At 42.7% G+C, this 21,349-nt stretch overlaps 1 protein-coding gene across 1 annotated transcript in view; it reads left to right on the top strand.

Moving 5' to 3' along the window:
• LOC124973413 (zinc finger protein 878-like) overlaps positions 1–21,349 on the top strand; it is an 84,866-nt gene that overhangs the window by 48,923 nt on the left and 14,594 nt on the right. The window contains exon 2 of the mRNA XM_047537355.1: positions 8,552–8,690. Within this exon, the coding sequence (XP_047393311.1) occupies positions 8,661–8,690 (30 nt within the window). The 5' untranslated portion in view covers positions 8,552–8,660. The remainder of the gene's footprint in view (positions 1–8,551; positions 8,691–21,349) is intronic.

Genomic DNA, 21,349 nt, shown 5'->3' with positions numbered 1-21,349 from the left:
ATGCAGTTCTTTATCCTGCCAGTCCTCCCCCTGAATTTGGTTGATAGGCAATTGTCATAGCAAGAGTTGCTTTGCCCCAGTGATGGGTGTCCCCTGGCCAAATGGAGTCTTCTCCCACCTTCAAAGGCGAGACCGTTCCTGTCCTGGGGTCATAATCTAGCAGTGCTGGAATCCACTGCCACATCCTTCTGGGCCAGCAGCCTCTGCAGACCACCCCCATCCCCACCATAGGCAAAAGGGACTGGGATGCAGGGCAGAGGCCAGGTCCTCCTCGCCCATTTCTCTACAGCCCAGGCAGCTTTCCTGGGCTTTAGCCAGGGCTGCAGTCCCTGACCCACAGTGGGGTGATCAGAGGTTGCCTTGGGCTGCAGTGAGAAGCAGTGCTGGGACGGCCCGCTGGGTGGAGAGGACTGAGGTCTCCCTGGTGTCCCACTGTCCTTGCTCACCAGAGGCAGCGTCTTTTCACACCATCAAATTAGCTTCTGCCTGTTCAGAGTCCTCCTTGTGCAACTGCATAAATACCTGCTCATACAGATCTCTTCCACTTTCATCACCTGACAGACCCACCCAGCTGTAGGATTTCCTGATAATTCAGAAGTGAGTCTCGTTCTTTGTCTTCCCTAGAGACAGACAGACGTTCAAAGCTAGACTGTCATAGTAAACATCTTTTTCTTCGTTTTATACCTATGGATTACCTTTTCAGCCAAGATCGTTCCCGAGACTCCCAGTAGGATCAACACAGAATTGCCCGTGTTTTAAAATGGTTCATACAGACAGAATCAAAAGCAGACAATGAGTGGGGTTCCCCGAATTCATGGCCAGCAGATGGGAGCCTTTGAAAGAGACCCGCTGGGGGAGAGTCCCTGTTTCCTACTCCCACTTAGCCATGACCCCTACACCAGCAGCACCACAGTTGTCATGAAGGGGGATCAGATATGTGGCATCAAGGGTGTGGGGTTGCACACCAGTGGGGTCTGCGAGATGGCCCAGTCTGTTCAGTGTCCTTTCTCTCAAAGTTGACCACTTGATGCAGCAACCCATGCAGTTCAGGGAGAGAAGGCGGGTGTTCCCTCAGCAAAGGGAGCCTCAGCCAGTGCTGGGACAGCCCCTCAGTCCCTCCCTTTACTTGCAGGAAGAGCTCCTCTGTTCAGCCCGAGGCAGACTCGCCCCTCTCCTGCCTCAGAGCCACCTTGCATCCTCAGCATGGAGGGGCTGCCCAGCTACCAGACCTGCCCCAGAAACCTGCTGCGGCTGGAGTAGGGGCCGCTTTGGACCCCTTGTTGGGCGCCGGTGGGTGCCAGTGTGCTACCAAAAACTGATCCTGCTTGTCCCCAAGGCCAATCTGGTAACGAGGGCATGGTTTTGAGACAAAGGAGAAAGTTTGCTGCTTTGCTGTCAAAGGAATAACACAGGGCACTCCTGTTCCAGAGGCTGCGATTCTGCCCTTTGGGGGAAGAGAGGACTTTCAAAGAGGTGGTTCAAAGGCGACCTTCCAGGGGTGGCCTGTCAGGGGTCATGACTCACTTGCAGAGCTGGAGAGGGCTGTTTCTTAGTTCTTCTGTCACTGTCCCTGAAGACCTGTGTTGTGTGTTGTCAAGGACAGTTACTTGGCCTCGGGTGGGCAGAAGGGTAATCTTGCTTCCCCAAGGTCAAGGAGCAGGAGAGGGAAAAGAGAGGCGGAAAACATATGTCAGTTTTTCAAATGCCACAGGGACAGAGTTGGAAGGGCTGTGGTGAAGCATGAAATGGATCCTGTACTGAGAGGAAGAAATGGGATTGCGCTTCTGGTCCCTGATCGTGCGTCGACACAAGCCTCACCAATGTCTTTGGGTGAGGGGTCCCTTTGGGACCTTGACAGGGCGATGCGTCCTCAGCCTCTGGCCTGCCTTGGGGGGTGGGTGTCAGCGGTGCTGGAGCTGCCCAAGGTACCTGCAGCTGCCCTGTCCTGCAGGGTGCAGTGCAGTGCAGGCCCTGGGCCAGCTCCTGCAGCCCAGGTCACCCAGAGTGTGCAGCTTGCCAGGAAGGCGTCTGCCAGTCTGAGCTCAGTGGGGCTTCTGTGTGAAGCAGCAGTGGCATGTGGAGTCCCTGTCCCTCTGTTCTCCCAGGAGCAGTGAATTTACATGTTCACACTCTTCCAAAAGAGCAGGAAGCAGGGTCTCAAACCCAGTGTTCGTTCATTGAGTGGCTCCTTAGGGCTGGGGGCAAACCCCTAAGATACCAGTTCCTGCAGGAGCTGAAATTGAGGGTGAGTCCTGCATCCTCCAGGTGACTCCTGCCTGTGAACCGCTCTTGGGGCTGAGAGGGCATGGCTCCTCCTGCAGCTGCAGGGAGTCACTGACTTGGGGTCTGTCTGGCTCAGGGACGTCAGTCTGCACGTGGAAGTTGCATATTCTTCCTCACTTTGCTGCCCTTTCTCTTATATAAGTTTTTTCTTCCACTTGAGTTGTCTGAAGAAGAAAAATAGATAACAAACACTTGTATTTTCCGTCAAAACTGGCTTTGAATAAAATGTGTTGCCATTTGGACTTGAAGGATCGTGGAGCATGTGCACTGGTAGAGTCCTCCTCTGTTTGAAGTGTGGGTGAACTTCCTGTTTGAAGTGTGGGTGAGCTCAGTCGGTAGAGTGCTTGCCTTGCAAGCACAAAGCCCTGGGTTCGATTCCTAGCACCCAAAAAAAAAAAAAAAGAAAAAAAAAATGAAGTGTGGATGAACTTTTCCCATGAGGGAAATACAAGAATGACCTGGAAGTCAAATTTAAAAGTACTTAGGAAGGAACGAAGGGAGGAAGGAAGGAAGGAAGGAAAGGAAGGAAGGAAGGAAGGAAAGGAAGGAAGGAAGGAAGGAAAGGAAGAAAGGAAGGAAGGAAGGAAGGAAAGGAAGGAAGGAAGGAAGGAAAGGAAGAAAAGGAAGGAAGGAAAGGAAGGAAAGAAAGAAGGAAGGAAGGAAAGGAAAGGAAGGAAGGAAGGAAAGGAAAGGAAGGAAGGAAGGAAAGGAAAGGAAGGAGGGAAGGAAAGGAAGGAAGGAAGGAAGGAAAGGAAGGAAAGGAAGGAAGGAAGGAAGGAAAGGAAGGAAGGAAGGAAGGAAGGAAAGGAAGGAAGGAAGGAAAGAAAGGAAGGAAGGAAAGAAGGAAGGAAGGAAGGAAAGAAGGAAGGAAGGAAGGAAAGGAAAGGAAGGAAGGAAGGAAGGAAAGGAAGGAAGGAAGGAAAAGGAAGGAAGGAAGGAAAGGAAAGGAAAGGAAAGGAAGGAAGGAAGGAAGGAAGGAAGGAAAGGAAGGAAGGAAAAGGAAAGGAAAGGAAAGGAAAGGAAAGGAAGGAAGGAAAGGAAGGAAGGAAGGAAGGAGGAAGGAAGGAAGGAAGGGAAGGAAGGAAGGAAGGAAGGAAGGAAAGGAAGGAAAGGAAAGGAAGGAAGGAAGGAAGCTGTCAGAGTTATACCTGTAGAGCTGGGTGGTTGCTTAGTGTAGAGTACTTGTCTAGCATGCTCAAAGTGCCAGGTTCAATCCCCAGTGCCACCAAAAAGAAAAAAAAGAAAAAGAAGAAAAGAAACGTAAACCTGTATTCTGGTGAGTTTACTAATACATATCAAAGCACATGTTTACTGGGACCTAAAACTTAGATTTTACAGTATATGGAGAGTTGGAGTCAATTTCAGTTATAATACTTTCTGGTTAAAGTGAGCCATGGTAAGCTCCCCAACAAGTACGTGCTGTGTCCCCATGTGGGCAGGAATGCAGGGCTTGGACATGTTCACAACCCCAGATATAATTCTCCTCGGTCCTCTGTCTTTAGCCATAGTGCTTAGTGTGCGAAGAGATCCTGTTGTAACTGTAGCCCTTCCCTTTGCCTCCCAATTTTAAATTAACCAATCGTGTGGATCATGAACCAAGCTCCTCCAGTCAGAGCAAGGGACAGTGCCGCATTCAGGATAAAAATAGGTGGACTTCTGCCTGTCCAGATATGCTTGCTTACCAGACTGTTCAGTAGCCCTTCTGCAGAAGTAATGTTTACCTTGCCCAGCTATTTCCAAGTGCTTATCTGATTCCTTGGGAAAGTCCAGTATTTCTAACAAAAGAAAGGAAGACAAAACTATGAAGGGAATCTTAATTGTTTTTTAAATCCTTGTGCCCCTCTTTATCTTCTTTAGGCACAAACACTGCATCAGTGTCTGAGCAGAGTTTTCCCTTTGGAAACTGTGCAGGATACTCTGTCCTCAGCTGCTGCCCTGTCTGTCTTGGCATTGCCTATCCTCATTGCCTGGTGCTCCCCGACATGGCCACTGCTACCCTGTGCCCTGGAGCCTACATTTTCCTCTAGGAATTGCATAACTTCTGGACTGATTCCCAGGTCTTTGATCCTTTTGCAATTGATACTTTTGCAGGATGAGAGATAAGGGTCCAGTCCCATTCTTCTCCCTATGGCTAACCAGTTTCCCTAGCACCACTGATTAAAGAGACTGTCTTTTCTCCAGTGTATGGTGTTAGCATCTTTGTCAAGGATCAGATGACTGTATCTAAGTGGGTTTGTCTCTGTGTTTTCTGTCCTATTGGTCTATGTGTTTTTGTTTTTGTTTTTGTTTTTGTTTTTGTTTTTTTTCCTGACATTTCTACCATACTGTCACTGGATTCTATTAATATAGAATCTAGGTCTGTTTGGATTATTTTCTTCCCTTGTTTTTTCATGTTCTTCACATATCTTCCCCTCTAGCAGTGCAGATCTGGGGTATTGTAGTTTCCCCCCTATGGTCTTATAGTGACCCTATAGGTTTCCAATACCTTTTCTTTAAGGGAGAGATCAATATTAGCAGTGCCCAGTTCAGACAATATGCAACCCTAAACCAAATAACCCCTATGAGGACATTAACAATATTGTCATAATAAAGGAATGAGTTCAATTCTTATCTTCAGTATAACAAATAGATTTGCAATAAGGTCTGCAGTTTCTAAGGGAGGACAATGAGGATGGGGAGGGGTGTAGGATATAGCTGTTAATGGGATAAGAAAAGAATATACAGAAGTTCTAGATCATAGAAAGAGTGAGAGTATAATCACAAGAAGTTGGTTGTTAGCATGGAAAAAGGGAGAAAGAGACTCTGAGGGAACAGGTAAGCAAAAGGAAAAGAGAGCCAGAAAAGTAAAGAAATAAAAACTTAAAAATTTTTCAATAAGGAGAAAAAAAAAATCTACACTATAACTATCATATAGTATTCCAACCTCCCAGTCTTCAGTAGGCTGATGTAGGAGAGGTACCTTACAATGAGCTTCCTGTCTCCAGCAGGCATCTCAGGATGGGATTTGCCCCACCTAAAGATGGAGGATATGGCTTCCAGGATTATCCAAGATGGCCACTCTGGCTTCCAAATGTGTTGGTCAATGGGGAGCTGCAGCTAGGGGTGTGGGCGTGGTCGGCTAGAGGTCCTAGAGGCGGGGTGCAGTTGGTTGGCCATGGGTCCTGGAGGTGGGGTATGGTCGGTCTGGTTGCGGGATCCTGGAGGCAGGGTGCAGTCATTCAGTAGGGGGTCCTGGTGGTAGGGCACAGTCAGTCAGTCTGGGGGTCCTAGCAGTGGGGAGCAGTCAGTTAGTCTGAGGTCCTCGGAGGAAGGGAGTGGTTGGTCGGGCAGAGGGGTCCTGGAGACCGGGCTCAGTCAGCCCAGTCAGGGGTCCTACAGGTCCTGGCTGTTGTCTCAAAATTGCAGCAGCCACATGTAACCAAACCTGCAGGTACTGTGATAGTGAACTTCCAGGCAACAGCAGGCAGCTGGTGCTCCACTGGTGGTCTGCGGTCAGTCTGCTGGTTCCTGTTGGATGATCCGCAGATGAACCTGTGATTTTATTTTTTTATTTGTGCCGGTACCATGCAGTTCTGCTAAAATATTCAATATTTCGATGGGCATTGCATTGAACCTGTATAGTGCTTTTGGTAGTATGGCCATTTTAACATTATTAATTATACCTATCCATAAACATGGGAGGTCATTCCATCTTCCTGTGTCTTCCTCAAATTCAAAACTGTTCCATATTGTCTTTCTTCAGTGTTTCATGATTTTCATCATAGAGATCTTTTCCTTTCTTGGTTACATTTATTCATGGTTTTTTTGTTCTGTTTTGTTTGGGAGGGGCCTTTGCGAATAGGTCTGTTTTCCTGATTGTTTTTCTCTCTTTGCATATTCATTATTGATGTGTAGGAAAGCCATTGATTTTTGTATGTTCATTTTGTGATCTGCTACTTCACTGAATGTGTTTATTATTGCCAGCAATCTTCTGATGGAGCTGTGTGGATCTTCTAAGTTAGGATCATATCACTTACAAACAGTGACAATTTGACATTTTCCTTTGGTACTTTTGTTCCTTTTATTTCCTTCTATTGCATAATTGCTCTGGCTAGAATTTCTAGTACCATATTGAATAAGAGTGTGAGAGGAGAGTGGACATCTTAATTCCTGATCGTAGAGGGAATGCTTTCAGTGTTTCTCCATTCACTGTGATGGTGGATTTCAGTTTTTTGTATATAGACTTTATGATGTTGAGAGGTTTTTCTGTCCCCAGTTTCTTCAGTGTTTTTGTCATGAATGGTTGCTTAGTTATGTCAAAGGCTTCCTCTGCATATATTGAGATGACTACATGAGTGTTTTTCTTCTAATTGTATTCCTGTGGTGAATTACTTTTACTGATTTGTATTTGTTAAAACATCCTTGCTACCCTGGGATAAAACCAACTTGATCATGGTGCACAATCTTATTATGTTGACTATAATTTATTACTGTTTTTTAATGGATTTTTATCTGGGTTCATCAGATATATTGGTATAATTTTGTTTCCCCAATGTAGCCTTAATCTGATTTTTGTATGAGGGTGATACTAGCTTCATAGAATGAATTTGGAAGTGTTCCATCCCTTTCTGTTCTGTTTCACAGAATAATTTGAGGAGTGTTTGTATTTGTTCTTTAAAGGTCTGGTAGAATTCAACTGAGAATCCATCTGGTCCTGGGCTTTTCTATATTGGAAGATTTTTTTTTTTATTATAGCCTCTATGTCATTTTGGAGTTTAAATCTGTTTAGGTTTTATATGTCCTTTTTACTCACCATGATGCATATGTGTCTAGAAATGTGTCCATTTATTCTTGTTTTTCCAATTCATTAGACCGTAAGTTTTCAAAATAGTCCATAAAGATCCTGAATGTCTGTGATGTCCGTGGTTATTTCTCCTTTTTCATCTCTGGATTTGTTAATTTGGGTCTTCTCTCTTCTTTTGATTAGTTTGGCTAAGGGCTCATGAATCTTGTTTTGCTTTTCAAAGAACCAATTCTTTGTTTCATTGATCCTGCATATTTTTTTCCTCTATGTCATTGATTTCAAACCTCATATTGTTTCCTTCTACTAGTTTTGGAATTGTTTTTTTTTTTTTTTTGAGGGTCTTGAGCTGCATCATTAGGTTATTCATTTGGGAACTGTTTGGCTTTCTTATGTAGGCATTCATAGCTGTGAACTACGTGTAAACTTTCTGTTGTTTTGGTGTTGAATTCTAATTTCACTTCATTATGATAAGACATAAGAAATTGTATGCACCTTTTTCATATTTTTCTTTCTATTGTGGATTGCACCAAGGGGACTCAACCACTGAGCCACACCCCCAGTCCTTTTTTTGGGGCGTGGTACTGGGGACTGAACTCAGGGACACTTGACGACTTAGCCATATCCCCAGTCCTGTTTTGTATTTTATTTGGAGACGGTGTCAGTGAGTAGCTTAGGGCCTCACTTTTCAGCTGACTTTGGCCTCAATCCTCCTGTGTCAGCCACCAGACCCTGGGACTATAGGCATGGACCACTGTGCTGGCTACCCCCAGTCCCTTTAATTTTTAATTTTATTTTCATGTTATTTTTCATGTTCTTGCTGACTTGCTGAGGCTGACTTTAAATTTGTGGTCCTATGGTCTCAGCTTCCCCAGGCCCTGGGATTACTGGTGTACACCATGGCGGGATTTACCCTGTTTTTTGTTGTTGTTGTTGTTGTTGTTGTTGTTTTTTACATTTCTTGTATTCCTGAGTTGGGTTTTATGCATCTGTTGGGATGGATTTCTATTTCTCTCTTACTTGTCATCTTTTTAGGACAGTCTTCTCTTTCAAAAATGTCTAGTATTTCAATATTTCTGTGTGGATTTTGTGGTATGGTTTCCCTGCTAGTTCTTCGGTGATGATCAGTGTTTATTGATAGAGTGTGTACTGTTCATATCTTGAGGATTTGACTTTTTCTGTAGGTCTCAGAACAGTGGGTTCCTCCTTGGGTATCTGCCTGATGTGTTGTGGGCTGCGGGTGTGGAAATGTCCCCTTGGTGGGGCAGGCCCCCTTGCAGGGAGGAAACCCTGCCTAAAAAGAACTTTGTACCCCTGCCCTCATGTATCCAGGAGTGTGATCCATCTCCTGTCACTCAGGGGCGCGAAGGGTGCATGTGTGGGCTGGGGTGAGAGAGGGGTCTTGTGGAGCCCTGGGCAGTCAGCAGGCAGCTGGTGGGAGGGGGTGGCCTTCCACAGTCACAGGCCTTGATGTCTCACCCTGTGCAGCTCAGAAACCATCTCCAGGACTGTGTCTCCTCTGCTGTGTGAGGCCCCAGTGGCTCTGACTGAGACTGTCTCCCTGTGAGCTGCAGGTGCTGTGAGATCCCCAGGAAGGATGTCTGGACTCCCCAGAAGGCAGGAAATGGTGAGTGGTGGGGCCGGGACTCCTGGGGGAGGTGGGCTGGGTAGAACTGGTGGGAGCAGGGGTGGCTGGACTCTGGCCTCCCTCTGTCAGCTCCAGAGTCGGCCCATCCAGACCTGAGTCAGATGCTGCTCCAGCTCAGCCCTGCTGCCTTCAGGCCTTGGTGTGGACTGGTTCTGGGTGGTCCATGGTCTGCAGCCACTTTGGCAAAACTGTCTCTCCACATCATAATCTGCGGTCCTAGTCTCTCAGCATGCAGTGAAGGCAGATCCTTTTCAGGGAATATTGACTTGGAGATAGGGTTCCTGTGTGGAAGGTTATTGGTCTAGGGGTCACCATCATTCATCTGCCCCACCCCTTCTTTGGCATTTTTGGGAAACAGGGTCTCAATTTCCTTTTCCTTTCCCAGCCTTGCCCATCCTAGGGCTGGCAGTAAACCCCTAATCATGCACCTCTCTCCCACATTCCTGAATCTAACTCCCCCTCCAGTTCACAGCACTATCAACTGTGTTCCCGTCACTACAGTCAACTGGGCACAATATTTAATTATCATGTTTTTAAGTGAATAATGGATGATACTTTTTAAAAGATTTGTTTTTTATCTGTGAATTTTCCATGTGGTGAAAACAGAGAACACTCACCTGGAACTTCTCTTAAAATGCTTGGGCCTATCTACTTTTACCTTCCCCAGGCACAGACACCTTAATATCTTTGGGTAGGAGTTTCCTCTGGACTCTTCACAGGATCCTGTGTCTTTAGCCACTGTCTCGTCCTACACTGGGGCTGCCCCAAGGTGCCCACAACTGGCCTGTGTTCTACAGGGTGCAGGCAATTTCAGGCTTGGGGTCAAATTCTCATAGGAAACAACCTAATGTTGGGGTGCAACCTGCCAGGGTAGCAGCTGGAGGCCCTGGTGCTGAGGAACCACCTGGAACAGGCCTTATCTAGACAGCAGCCTCCTTGGGACGTGGTCTTCCCCAAGCCCTGTTCCCCTTCCTTGGAGACAGGTGGGCAGCAGCCTGTGGATGCTGGTGCTGAGGGGCCAGGTCAGCAGTGATTCCTGCCCCTCGCATCTCTCACAGTTGTCAAGGAGCAAGAACTCTCCAGAGCATGAGAGCCACCCACCCAGTGCAGTGCTGTGCAAACCTGAAAAGCCTCACAGATGGAGTCCTGGTGCAGGTCTCCTGGGAGGGCGGCCAGGGAGTATTTCAGTGAGCAGGACCAGGTGGGAGGAGGCCCAGCTGGCAGTGGCCTTCCCTGGCCCTTGATCCTGACATGTCTGTGCTCCCTCAGCACCAGCCCTTTGTGTTACTCATTTTGAAATGATCTGCTCACTCATTTGAGTCCCAAGTTTTCGTGAAATGTGAAATTTATTTATTCATAACTGAACAAGTTTAAATATTCCATATTTTTAAATTCTCTTTTTTTTTTTTTGACTGGGGATCGAACTCAGCAGCACTTGACCACTGAGCCTCATCCCCAGCCCTATTTTATATTTTCTTCAGAGACAGGGTCTCACTGACTTCCCTCTTGCCTCGCTTTTCCTGAGGCTGGCCTTGAATTCGAGACCCTCCTGTGTCAGACTCCATAGCCACTGGGATTACAGCCATGTGCCACTCCACCTGACTTTAAAATCTTTTGTACTTTTTTTCTTTTTTTTAAATTCATTTTTATTGTAAATAAATGGTATACATCTTGTTTCTCTGTTTGTACATGAAGTAGAGGCATACCATTTGTGTAATCATACATTTCCTAGGGTGATAGTTTTTGATTCATTCTGTTATTTTTTTCTCCCTCCCCCATCCAAATCTTTTGCATTTGATCATTTTATTCATGAGACCTATTTTAGAATGTGAGGAAAAATGCTTCTAATAGACTATGTCGTCTCTTTCATTTCCTTTGTTTACATGTTTCGTATCAAAATGAGGACATTTCTTAAGCTTTTATTTTCTCAAATTGTATGTTTTTAAAATTTTTCTGTTTCATTTTCTTTCCATTTTTATTAGTACATTGTGATTATACATAATATTGGGGTTCATTTTATTCTTTTATCTGTTTGCTAACAGAGTTTGAGTCTATGCACTTTACCACTGAGCCTTACACTCACCCCTTTTTATTTTTTATTTTGAGATGGTCTCACTAAGTTGTTCAGGACCTTGCTATGTTGCTGAGGCTTCTCTCAAACTTGCATCCTCCTGCCTCAGCCTCCCAGGTTGCTAGGATTACAGGTTCACCCCCGTCCCTGACGAACATTGGGGTTCATTTTTTACATAACATGCCAGCGTTGGGGTAATTTGCTCCCCTTCAATTCCAGTAACTCCCCTTTCTCCTACTCTCTGCCTGTGTCCTTTACTCTGCTGGGCTTTCTTTTTCAGTTATCTTTTTCTCGACCGATGCTTTCTAGATAAACGTGATTGTGGAAGTCACGGTGATGCAATGGTGCCTGCACGTCGCATGGTTTGTTCACTTTGATTCCACTGTTCCCTCTTCCCGTTCCTCCTCCCTTCCCCTCAGTCTCCCTTCTCTGCTGCACTGATCTCTCTTCCCTTTTCGTGGGATCCCTCCACCAGTTTCTTTTCTTCTTGTTCTTCTTCTTCTTCTTTGAAGGTAAAATAATATATAATTTAATGTCAAATTCTTAAAAGCACATGAAAGAAATATGACAAAACCATGTAAAACTTCATGATCAAAAACATTACTACAGAACAGGAGATTTTGTTCATGGCCAAGAGGGAGGGTGAGAGGCAGAATAAGACAAATTGAATGGCACTATGAGGAACACTGAAAATATCTGAATAAATCCTGTGTGCATAAACCCTTGATTATGAGCTTTTCCATCTCTTTCATCCTGGCCCATCTGACATGAACAATACCTCATTGTTGGTTTTTTACCAGATTATATTTGTTGTTGAACATCTTTAAAAATATTTGTTTTTCTTATTTCTCATTTTGTGAATAACGTTTTCATAATCTTTGTCCAAAATTGTATTTTAACCTTTATTTTAAAACTTTCACTTATGAATTTCATGTATTGGTTTTCCTTGTAGGGCTCTTTTCTTTATTAATTTTTTTTTATTTTTACAGACTGCATCTTGATTCATTGTACACAAGTGGGGTACAACTTCTCACTTCTATGGTTGTATACAATGTAGATTCACACCATTCATGTAATCATACATATACATAGGGTAACACTGTTTCATTCGACTATATTTCCATCCCCCACCCCCGTCCCATCCCATTTTCCTTTGCACCATCCAAAGTTCCTTCATTCGTCTCTTCCCCCCACTACCCCCGCTCTTTATATATCATCATCCACTTATCAGAGAAAACATTTGACCTTTGGTTTTTTGGACTTTACCTATTTCACTTAGCATAATGTTTTCCAAATTCATCCATTTCTCCAGCAAATTTCATGATTTTTTTTCTTCTTTATAACTGAGTAATAATCCATTCTGTTTATATACCACAGTTTCTTTATCCATTCGTCAGTTGAGGGGCATCTAGGTAGGTTCCACAATCTAGCTATTGTGAATTGAGCTGCTATGAATATTGATGTGGCTGGATCACTGTAGTATGCTGATTTTAAATCTTTGGGTGTAAACTGAGGAATGGGATAGCTGGATCAAATGGTGAGTCCATTGCAAGTTTTCTGAGGAATCTCCACACTGCTTTCCAGAGTGGCTGCACCAATTTGCAACTCCACCAGCAATGTATGAGTGTGCCTTTTTCCCCACATCCACGCCAACACTTACTATTGCTTGTATTCTTGATTATAGCCATTCTAATTGGAATTAAATGGAATCTTAGGGTGGTTTTAATTTGCATTTCTCTAATTACTAGGGATGATGAGCACTTCTTCATATATTTGTTGATCACCTGTTTATCTTTTTCTCTGAAGTGTCTGCCTAGTTCCTTAGCCCGTTTATTGATTGGGTTCTTTGTATTTTGGGTGTAAGTTTTTAAGTACTTTATAAACTTTGGAGATGAGTGCACTCTCTGAAGTGTGTGTGGAAAAGATTTTCTCCCATCCTGTAGACTCTCTTTTCACATTATTGATTGTTTCCTTTGCTGAGAAAAAGCTTTTCAGTTTGAATCTGTCCCACATATGATTCTTGCATTTATTTCTTGTGCTTTGGGGGTAGTATTAAAGAAGTCTGGTCATAAACCACTGTGATGGAGATTTGGGCCTACTTTGTCTTCTATTTGGTGAAGGGTCTGTGCCCTAATTCCTAGATCCTTGATCCATTTTGATCCATTTTGAGTTGAGTTCTGTGCAGGGTGAGTGTAGGGAACATTCCTCAAGCTTCTCTGACAGCAGTCGCTGACACCACGGTCTGAGTAAGACAAAGAGTCTGAACAGAGAAACTGAGGTAATGGTAAAGACTCTCCATGGAACGAAGGTCTTTGCAATTGCTGAGGCTGAGTCTGAGCTGAGGGGAGGCCTTGTTTTGTCATGCATCAGGGAAAGCTGTGATGTGAGCTTGCCCGCGCTGCGTTGCCTCATGCTGTGTGCTGGAGCTTGCCATTCCCCCAGCCCTTTGTCTCAGACCTGTTGCTGGGCAGAATGGCTTACACATACTTGGTTTCTTTACACTACCTGGAGCCTTGAGTTCACCTATAGGCTGACTCTGTTGTACTTTAACAAGCATGTTAACCTGATTGGATAATGTGCCTGTATATGTCCTGTGCAACCCTAAATAAAATTAGATCCGTGCCTTCAGAGCTCGATCTCCGATGCCTGGGTAAGCGCGCTGGGTAAGGCTAAGTAGGGTAGGCATGGTTTGTCCTTACCCTCAGCAAACCCATCTCTGAACATCTACAGGTGAGAGACACAGGTTTAATTTCATTTTACTGCATGTGGTTTTCCAGTTTTGCCAGCACCATTTGTTGAAGAGGCTATCTTTTCTCCATTGTAAGTTTTTGGCACCTTTGTCTAGTATGAGGTTATTGTACTTATGTGGGTTTGTCTCCTTGTCTTCTATCCTCTACCATTGGTCTACCTGTCTATTTTGGTGCCAGTACCATGCCGTTTTGTTACTGTTGCTCTATAGTAGAGTTTGAGGTCTGGTACTGTGGTACCTCCTGCATCACTTTTTCTGCCCAGGATTCCTTTGGCTCTTCTGGGTCTCTTGTTTCTTCCAGACGAATTTCATGATTCCTTTTTCTATTTCTGTGAGAAATGTCATTGGGATTTTAATTGGAATTGCGTTAAATCTGTAGTGCCTTTGGAAGTATGGCCATTTTGGTAATATTAATTCTGCCTATCCAAGAACTTGGGAGATCTTTCCATCTTCTAAGGTCTTCTTCAATTTTGTTCTTCAGTGTTCTGTAGTTTTCACTATAGAGATCTTTCACCTCTTTTTGGTTAGATTGATTCCCAAGTTGTTTTTTTTCTTTTAAGGCTATTGGGAACGGAGTTGTTTTCCTCATTTCCGTTTCAGATGTTTCATCGCGTATGAATAAAAATGCTTTACATTTACGCATGCTCATTTTATATCCTGCTACTTTGCTGAATTCATTTATGAGGTCTAGAAATGTTCTGGTGGATGTTTTGGATCCTCTAAGTATAGAATCATGTCATCAGCAAAGATTGACAGTTTGAGTTCCTCTTTTTCTGTTTATATCCCTTTAATTTCATTAGTCTAATTGCTTTGGCTAGTATTTCAAGAACGATCTTGAATAGAAGTGGTGAAAGAGGGCATCCCTGTCCAGTTCCAATTTTTAAAGGGAGTGCTTTCAGTGTTTCTCCATTAAGAATAATGTTGGTTGTGGGTTTAGCATAAATAGCCTTTAAAATGTGGAGGTATCTTCCTTCTATCCCTATTTTTTCTACTGTTTTGATCATGAAGGGATGTTGTATTTTGTCGAATGAATGTTCTGCATCAATCGAAATAACCATATGGTTCTTATCCATAAGTCTATTGGTATGATGGATCATGTTTATTGATTTATGTATATTGAAATAACCTTGCATTCCCTGGATGAAGCCCACATGATTGTGTTGCACTATATTCTTAATATGTGGTTTGCCAGGATATTGTTCAGGATTTTTGCATCTATATTCATCAAGGATATTGGTCTAAAATTTTATTTCCTCAACGTGTCTTTGGTTTTGGTATGAGGGTGATATTAGCTTCATAGAATGAGTTTGGAAGGGTTCCTGGAATACTTTGAGAAATATTGGAATGAGTTCTTCTTTGAAGGTCTTGTAGAACTTGGCTGAGAATCTGTCTGGTCCTGAACTTTTCTTGGTAGGCTTTTGATGGCTTCTTGTATTTCATTGGTTCGTATGGTTCTGTTTAAATTGTGTATGTTCTTCCTGTTCAGTGTGGGAAGTCATATATCCCTAGAAATTTGTCACTGTCATTGGTATTTTCTGTTTTGTTGGACCGGTAATGTATAAAAGCTGTTCCCCCGCCCTTTCCAATGCAGCCATTTTCCCCGCCTCCCAACCACTTGTCAGTCTGTGAACATCCTAGCTAGCTATTGGTTCATCAGCCAGCTTGCAAGTATTCTTCTCCATTATTGGTCCCCTGTTGGCCAGGCGGAATTCAACCACCATCTTTCCTCTCTTGCTTTCTCTCCTACACACTTGCTTTTCCTCCTCCTCGCTTTCCACTCTCCCTAGCGCGTGCCCTTTCTCTTTCCTTTCTCTTTTCCTCTCGTTTTCTCTCTTACCCTGCAGGGAGACACTCTGTTTACTTAATACATTCCCTTATGTGATTTCCCGTGTCCGGCGTGGTTTCTGTGGGATCCCTTACATTGGTGCCATGACTTGGGATGGGATCTTCCACTGTCTCTTATCTGAGTGGAACCCCATCCGATGCCCCAGTGCCCCCGGACACAGCCCCATCTTCCATTCTGACTGGACATTCTGCTCTGCATTCATCACCGGACTTCAGGTTGGTGAGTCCTTTAGGCTGCTTCCCCTAGGCCGATTTATCCAGGACCCTCGAGGCGGCTGAGGGGTGGGGAGGTGCCCCCAACCACAACTTTTATAGTTACAGCAGGCCCCCATAGTCCGTATTATCTGCTGGGTGGATTCCTGATTTTATGTTGGAGATTCTCAGGTTTGAGGCTCATCTCACACTCACGCACTCGTACTCGAAAACCCTGATATCAGGTCCTCAAACCCTTCTAGGCTTTTGCGTGGCACACACATTGGTGCTTGTGTGACGACACAATCACTGTGCTGCCCCTCATCTCCAGCCCAGTACTCTGCCCTCAGGACGCCCTGGCCACAGACTCGGCTGTATCAGTCCCCACCATGGAATCTGGGTCCTCCAATCTGGTAGATTCAACCCTGGGAACCCTTCTCCCCACCCCCTGTACTTAAAGCCATCATAATCAGTTTGTGTAATGGCACACAGCTTCCGTGAGCGAGCGGGCAGATGGAAAGGGATTCCTTATCTTCCAGTCTCTTCTTTCTTGCTTCTTGGCTCTTTCTGTAGGTTCAAGCGCCTCCAGACCCTGCTTCTCCGTCTTCCTCTGCTCCCCCATATAATATAAGCAGTCCCATTCCCCACAAGTAGTGGGAGATAATTGTTTGACAATTTTCTGTGTCCAAACCTAAATTGATTACTAACCAGGAAAAAGGGTTAAAAGGACCTTAGCATCAAGTTTCTGCTAGAATATTTTAGCCCCTTTCTGATTCAGATCTCAGTCAAGGCTTACATTGAAATGTAAATGTAGGAAGGGGCAGCAGGAGACCAGTCTCAAACCCAACGGAAAAAAGTGTCCATTTTAAGTTTCTCCTGGGCTACAACTCAGAATACGTTTCTCCCTTTCACCTTTTCTCTCCTTCTCATTTTCTCATGCAATAATTAATGACCATTTTCATTTTTCTTCTAGGACTCTTATTTTTCTTAGATGCTACATTTTTGAGCTCACAATTTTGATCCTACATTCCTATGTTAATAATTTTTGATCAGTTCTTTTTATCCAACTCTAGAATTATTTTTGAACATCTGTTACATTGCAATGGAGATAAGCAATACAAAGCCTTTGCTTTTGTGTTAAATATCATCGCACATAAAAATTAAAATTTTAGGAATGGATCCAAATATTTTTAATTCATGTGATTTAAAAAGTTTCAATTTAAATTGGGTAAACTAATAGAAGTAAAATGTCTTTAAAATTAACTCACAAGTCTCTATGTGGTCACACTAATAAAATGTTGATGTTTATAAAATGTCTACCATCAATTTTTCTAGGACTTTTCTTCAACAGGAAAGAGACGGCAAATACTGTTTGTACACTTGTCTGATATCTTGTTTTTTTTTTTTACAATAAGATGAATGAATTAGAGTTGACATGTATGGGATTACTCAAATGTGTTTGTTAGAAAAATCTAATTAATTTACAAAGTTATTCCATGGAGTAACATACTTAAAAACATTATTCTTTGTATATTAAATGTGTTCATATTTTCCAGGTATACAAGTCTTTAAAGCAGAAAATTTATCAAGCTGCTATTGTCCAAATTAAACTTGTCTGTAATGGTAAACCTATCATTTAATGTTCTATTATAGGACCTGTCTTCAATAGGGTATATATAAAATTTGTTAAATGTATTTCTAAAAGTTATTGAGAGCCTGATTTGTTTAAAGGTTAAGCATGAAAGCATTTTACCACTTTGCCACACAAGAGGAAACTTAAAAACTCAGCCTTTCTTTAATTCATGTTTTAGATATAATGTTAAATTATGTTAACTAACGTTCATATAGACTCAGGAGTCAATATATGTAACTTCTTAAAATGACATTTAAGAAAGTGTAATGTGCAGTAGCAAAAAATGGGACGACTGTGACTGGGATTGGGGTCTCTGATGACCTCATGACTGTGGCATGCCTGGTGCTTGGGAGTGTTCCTGTGCAGGGGCACAAGATGCCTAACTGCTGTGGCAGTACATTGATCTCAGGCACACAGCTCTTGGGCAGGGAGGAATTCTTTTGCTAGATAACCAGTGTTTCATCAGCTCCCTTCTCTGGTTCCTGCCCACCTTACAGTACCTTTGGAACCTAACATTGCACAAATATAGAGATTGCTGACATAACTCTTTAGATGTGCATTTCCATCAGAGAACAGAGCTCCATCTGATCTCAGCTTATTCTTCAAAATCTGTGTTTATAACCCTTTATGTTCTAATACTCCTTTGCCCCTCATTGAACTTGAGAATTTGGTCATGCTGGTCATGGCAAAAGAGGAAAAATTAGCTTCAGAACATTTTACCTAAGATTTGTGAAAAGCCCCGCCTTACCTGAGATAAGACTCTGCCTCACAACCCTACTGCACGTCAGAATGGCTCCAAAGTAAGCCAGACTTTAACTCATTTAAAGTTGTGTTCAGAAGTTTGATGTTTGTGGTAAAGATCACTGTTATCTCAACCAGGGGATATAATGAATAACTCAGCCAAAATTCAAGATAGGTATTGCACAAGCTGAATGCTTTACTGTTGGTGATTCCATTTTTTATTTCCTCGTAAACTCTAACTGTTGCCTGATATTTTGCAGAAGTACACCATAGATTAACTTGAAAAGCCATCACCTATAGGACAGATAATGTAGACCCCAATTAGATAAAAAGGGGTAAATAACTGTAAAGTTATAGACACTGAAGCTAAAGCCCAGTACTCTTACTTTATGACTGGTGAGACTGACTTGCTTGATGGTTAAGATCAAACTTGGAGATTAAGATTAAATAAAGAGGTCAAGAAAAGTCCTTATTTGGGTCTTGCCCTCAAAGTGAGCCTGAACCCAGGGAACAAGAGGACTTCTCTAAGGAGGTTTGGAACTCTGGGTCACACAACCTCCTGACCAAGGAGATTCATGAGGCCACTAGAGGAAAAGCCAGTCAGTGCACCTGCTGCAGAGGAGGGCCAAGGAAAAAGGGAGACATCCCTGGTGCTTCCAAGGGAAGTCACCTCATCGAGGAGACCCTGCCTAACCAATGGCACTAATGGAGCTAAGAAGCTGGTCTTAAGTTCTCTATGAGTGACCCCTGTGGGAACTCAGCTGACTCTTTAACAGACAGGAACAGGTCACTTTGACCAACTTGATCTTAAACACCTAGCAAAACAGTTAAAACCAAAACATAGCCATTCTTAGGCATTTAAAAGAAATAATAGTTAAATGTAACTTAAGATGTACACTTGTATTAACCCACTAGAATAAAGACTAAAAGCTACAAGAGAGAGATTCTTAGGCCAATGTGCCTGATAACTATCAAGAGAAACTGCCAGAGTCAGAAGTTTTAGTCAGTTTAAAGCCTACAGACACAGGTAGGCTTAATCTATGTTTGCTAGTAACAGAAGTATAGAGATCTACTAAATGTTGTGTTTACATTCCTGATAACCTGGACAATGTTAAAGTTCCCAAATAAAGGCCTTGTCCTCTCCAGCCTTTGCTAGGCCTTGTTATGGGAACAACTTCTCAGTTCTTCCACCCCCTGGTGAGGAATTATTGACTTCTGTCATCTTTATGATGTGCATTAGCATGGTCCAGATTCTGCAACATTTATATTGTATCATCTCATTTTAGTACTCATGTCTCTTTGTTCTTCTCTCATAGAAGCATCCGTCCCCACATGCCTTTACAACGTGCTCTTCCCCACCCGGACTTCTACCTTGGACCACTCAATTGACCCGATTTCTAAAAAGGGAACTCCAAACTGCTTGCCCCATGCTGCCCCCTTTCAGCTGGAAGAAGCCAGAGTGGTCATCGACCCCCTTTCCCTACAGCAAAGGAATTCCTAAAATTAGAAGGGTGAATGAAGCCAGAACTGGGGACAGGCAGTTAATGTAGAAATAGGGGATCAGTCAAATCGAGGAAATGAAGTCCATGAAAACCATCTGCTTTGGAAGTCTGGAAGGAGAATGGACTTTTTACATCTCACCTGTAAAACCAGCCCCAGTCACTTAGGCAGGAAGGAGAGAGAAGACTTTGGAAAGAATTGGAGAGCGAAAGATTTTCTTATAAAAACAAAAACAGGGGAATGTAATGTATAAAAGCTGTTCCCCCGCCCTTTCCGATGCAGCCATTTTCCCCGCCTCCCAACCACTTGTCAATCTGTGAACATCCTATCTAGCTATTGGTTCATCAGTCAGCTTGCCAGTATCCTTCTTTGTTATTGGTCCCCTGTTAGCCCTGCGGAATTCGACCGCCATCTTTCCTCTCTCTCTTGCTTTTCTCTCCTATACACTTGCTTTTCCTCCTCCTCGCTTTCCACTCTCTGTAGCACATGCCCTTTCTCTTTCCTTTCTCTTTTCCTCTCATTTTCTCTCTTACCCTGCAGGGAGACACTCTGTTTGCTTAATACATTCCCTTATGTGATTTCCCGTGTCCGGCGTGGTTTCCGTGGGATCCCTTACAGGAACATAGATTTTCAAAGTAACTTTTCATTATGTTATATAGTTAAGTGGTGTCTGCCGTGATACTTCCTTTTTCATCTTGAATTTTAGTAATTTGAGTTTTCTCTCTCTTTCTCTTTGTTAGTGTGACTAAGGGTTTGTCTATTTTGTTTACTTTTCAAAGAACCAACTTTTTGTTTTGTCAATTTTTGGAATTGTTTCTTTTATTTCAATTTTATTGATTTCAGCTCTGATTTCAATTATTTTCTGTCTTCTACTACTTTGTGTGTTGTTCTGTTCTTCCTTTTCTTGTTTTTGGTTTTAATTTGACTTGGTTTCTCCTTTGATTGACTTTTCCTTCAGGGTAGTTCCTCCCTTTGCTGCCTTACATTGTTGTTTTTCATTTCCTCCTCTTGGAATATTTTGCTGAGAATGTTCTGTAGTATAGACTTTCTATTTGTAAATTCTTTTTCTTTTTTTTTTTAATCATGGAAGGTTTTCATTTCATCTTCAAATCTGAAGGTTAGTTTTTCTGGTTATAGGATTCTTGGTGAATAGCCATGTTCTTTCACAGCTTGAAATATGTTGTTCCAGGGCCTTCTATCTTTTAGGGTCTGGACTAAGAAATCTTTTGATATCTGTATTGGTTTCCCTCTATATCTAATCTGATGCTTTTCTCTCACAGCCTTCAAAATTCTATCTTTATTTTGTGTGTTAGGCATTTTCATTGTAATATGCCTTGGTGTGGATCTTTTGCAATTTTGTGCACTTGGTGTTCTGTAAGCCTCTCGTATTTTTCATTTTATTCTTCATCTTTGGGCACTTTTCTATATTATTTCATTGAATAGGTTGTTCATTCCTTTGGTTTGTATCTCTGTGCCTTCCTCAATCCCAATAATTCTTAAATTTGGTCTTTTCATGATGTCCCATAGTTCTTGAAGGTTCCATTCTTGATTTCTTACCATCTTCTGTATTTGGGCAACTTTGTTTTCAAGATTAAATATTTTTTCTTCATTGTCTAAGGTTCTGTCTTCCAAATGATCTAGTCTGCTGGTGGTGCTTTCCATTGAGATTTTTATTTGGTTTATTGTTTCCTTCATTTCAAGGATTTCTCCTCTTTTTTTGTTTGTTTGTTTGTTTGTATTGTTTTGTTTTTGTTTTTTGAGAATCTGTATCTCTTTGTTGAAATGGTCTTTTGTTTCCTACAGTTGGTCTTTCAAGTCTTTATTGTTGTAATCATTCATTGCCTTCATTTGCTCTGCTATCTCATCCTTTGCTTCATGAATCATTTTAATTATATATATTCTGAACT

Source organism: Sciurus carolinensis (genome assembly GCF_902686445.1).
Source record: "Sciurus carolinensis chromosome 19 unlocalized genomic scaffold, mSciCar1.2 SUPER_34, whole genome shotgun sequence".
NCBI classification, from domain to species: Eukaryota; Metazoa; Chordata; class Mammalia; order Rodentia; family Sciuridae; genus Sciurus; species Sciurus carolinensis.
The sequence above is the reverse complement of the archived record's forward strand: the minus strand, read 5'-3'. Positions and strand labels throughout refer to the sequence as shown.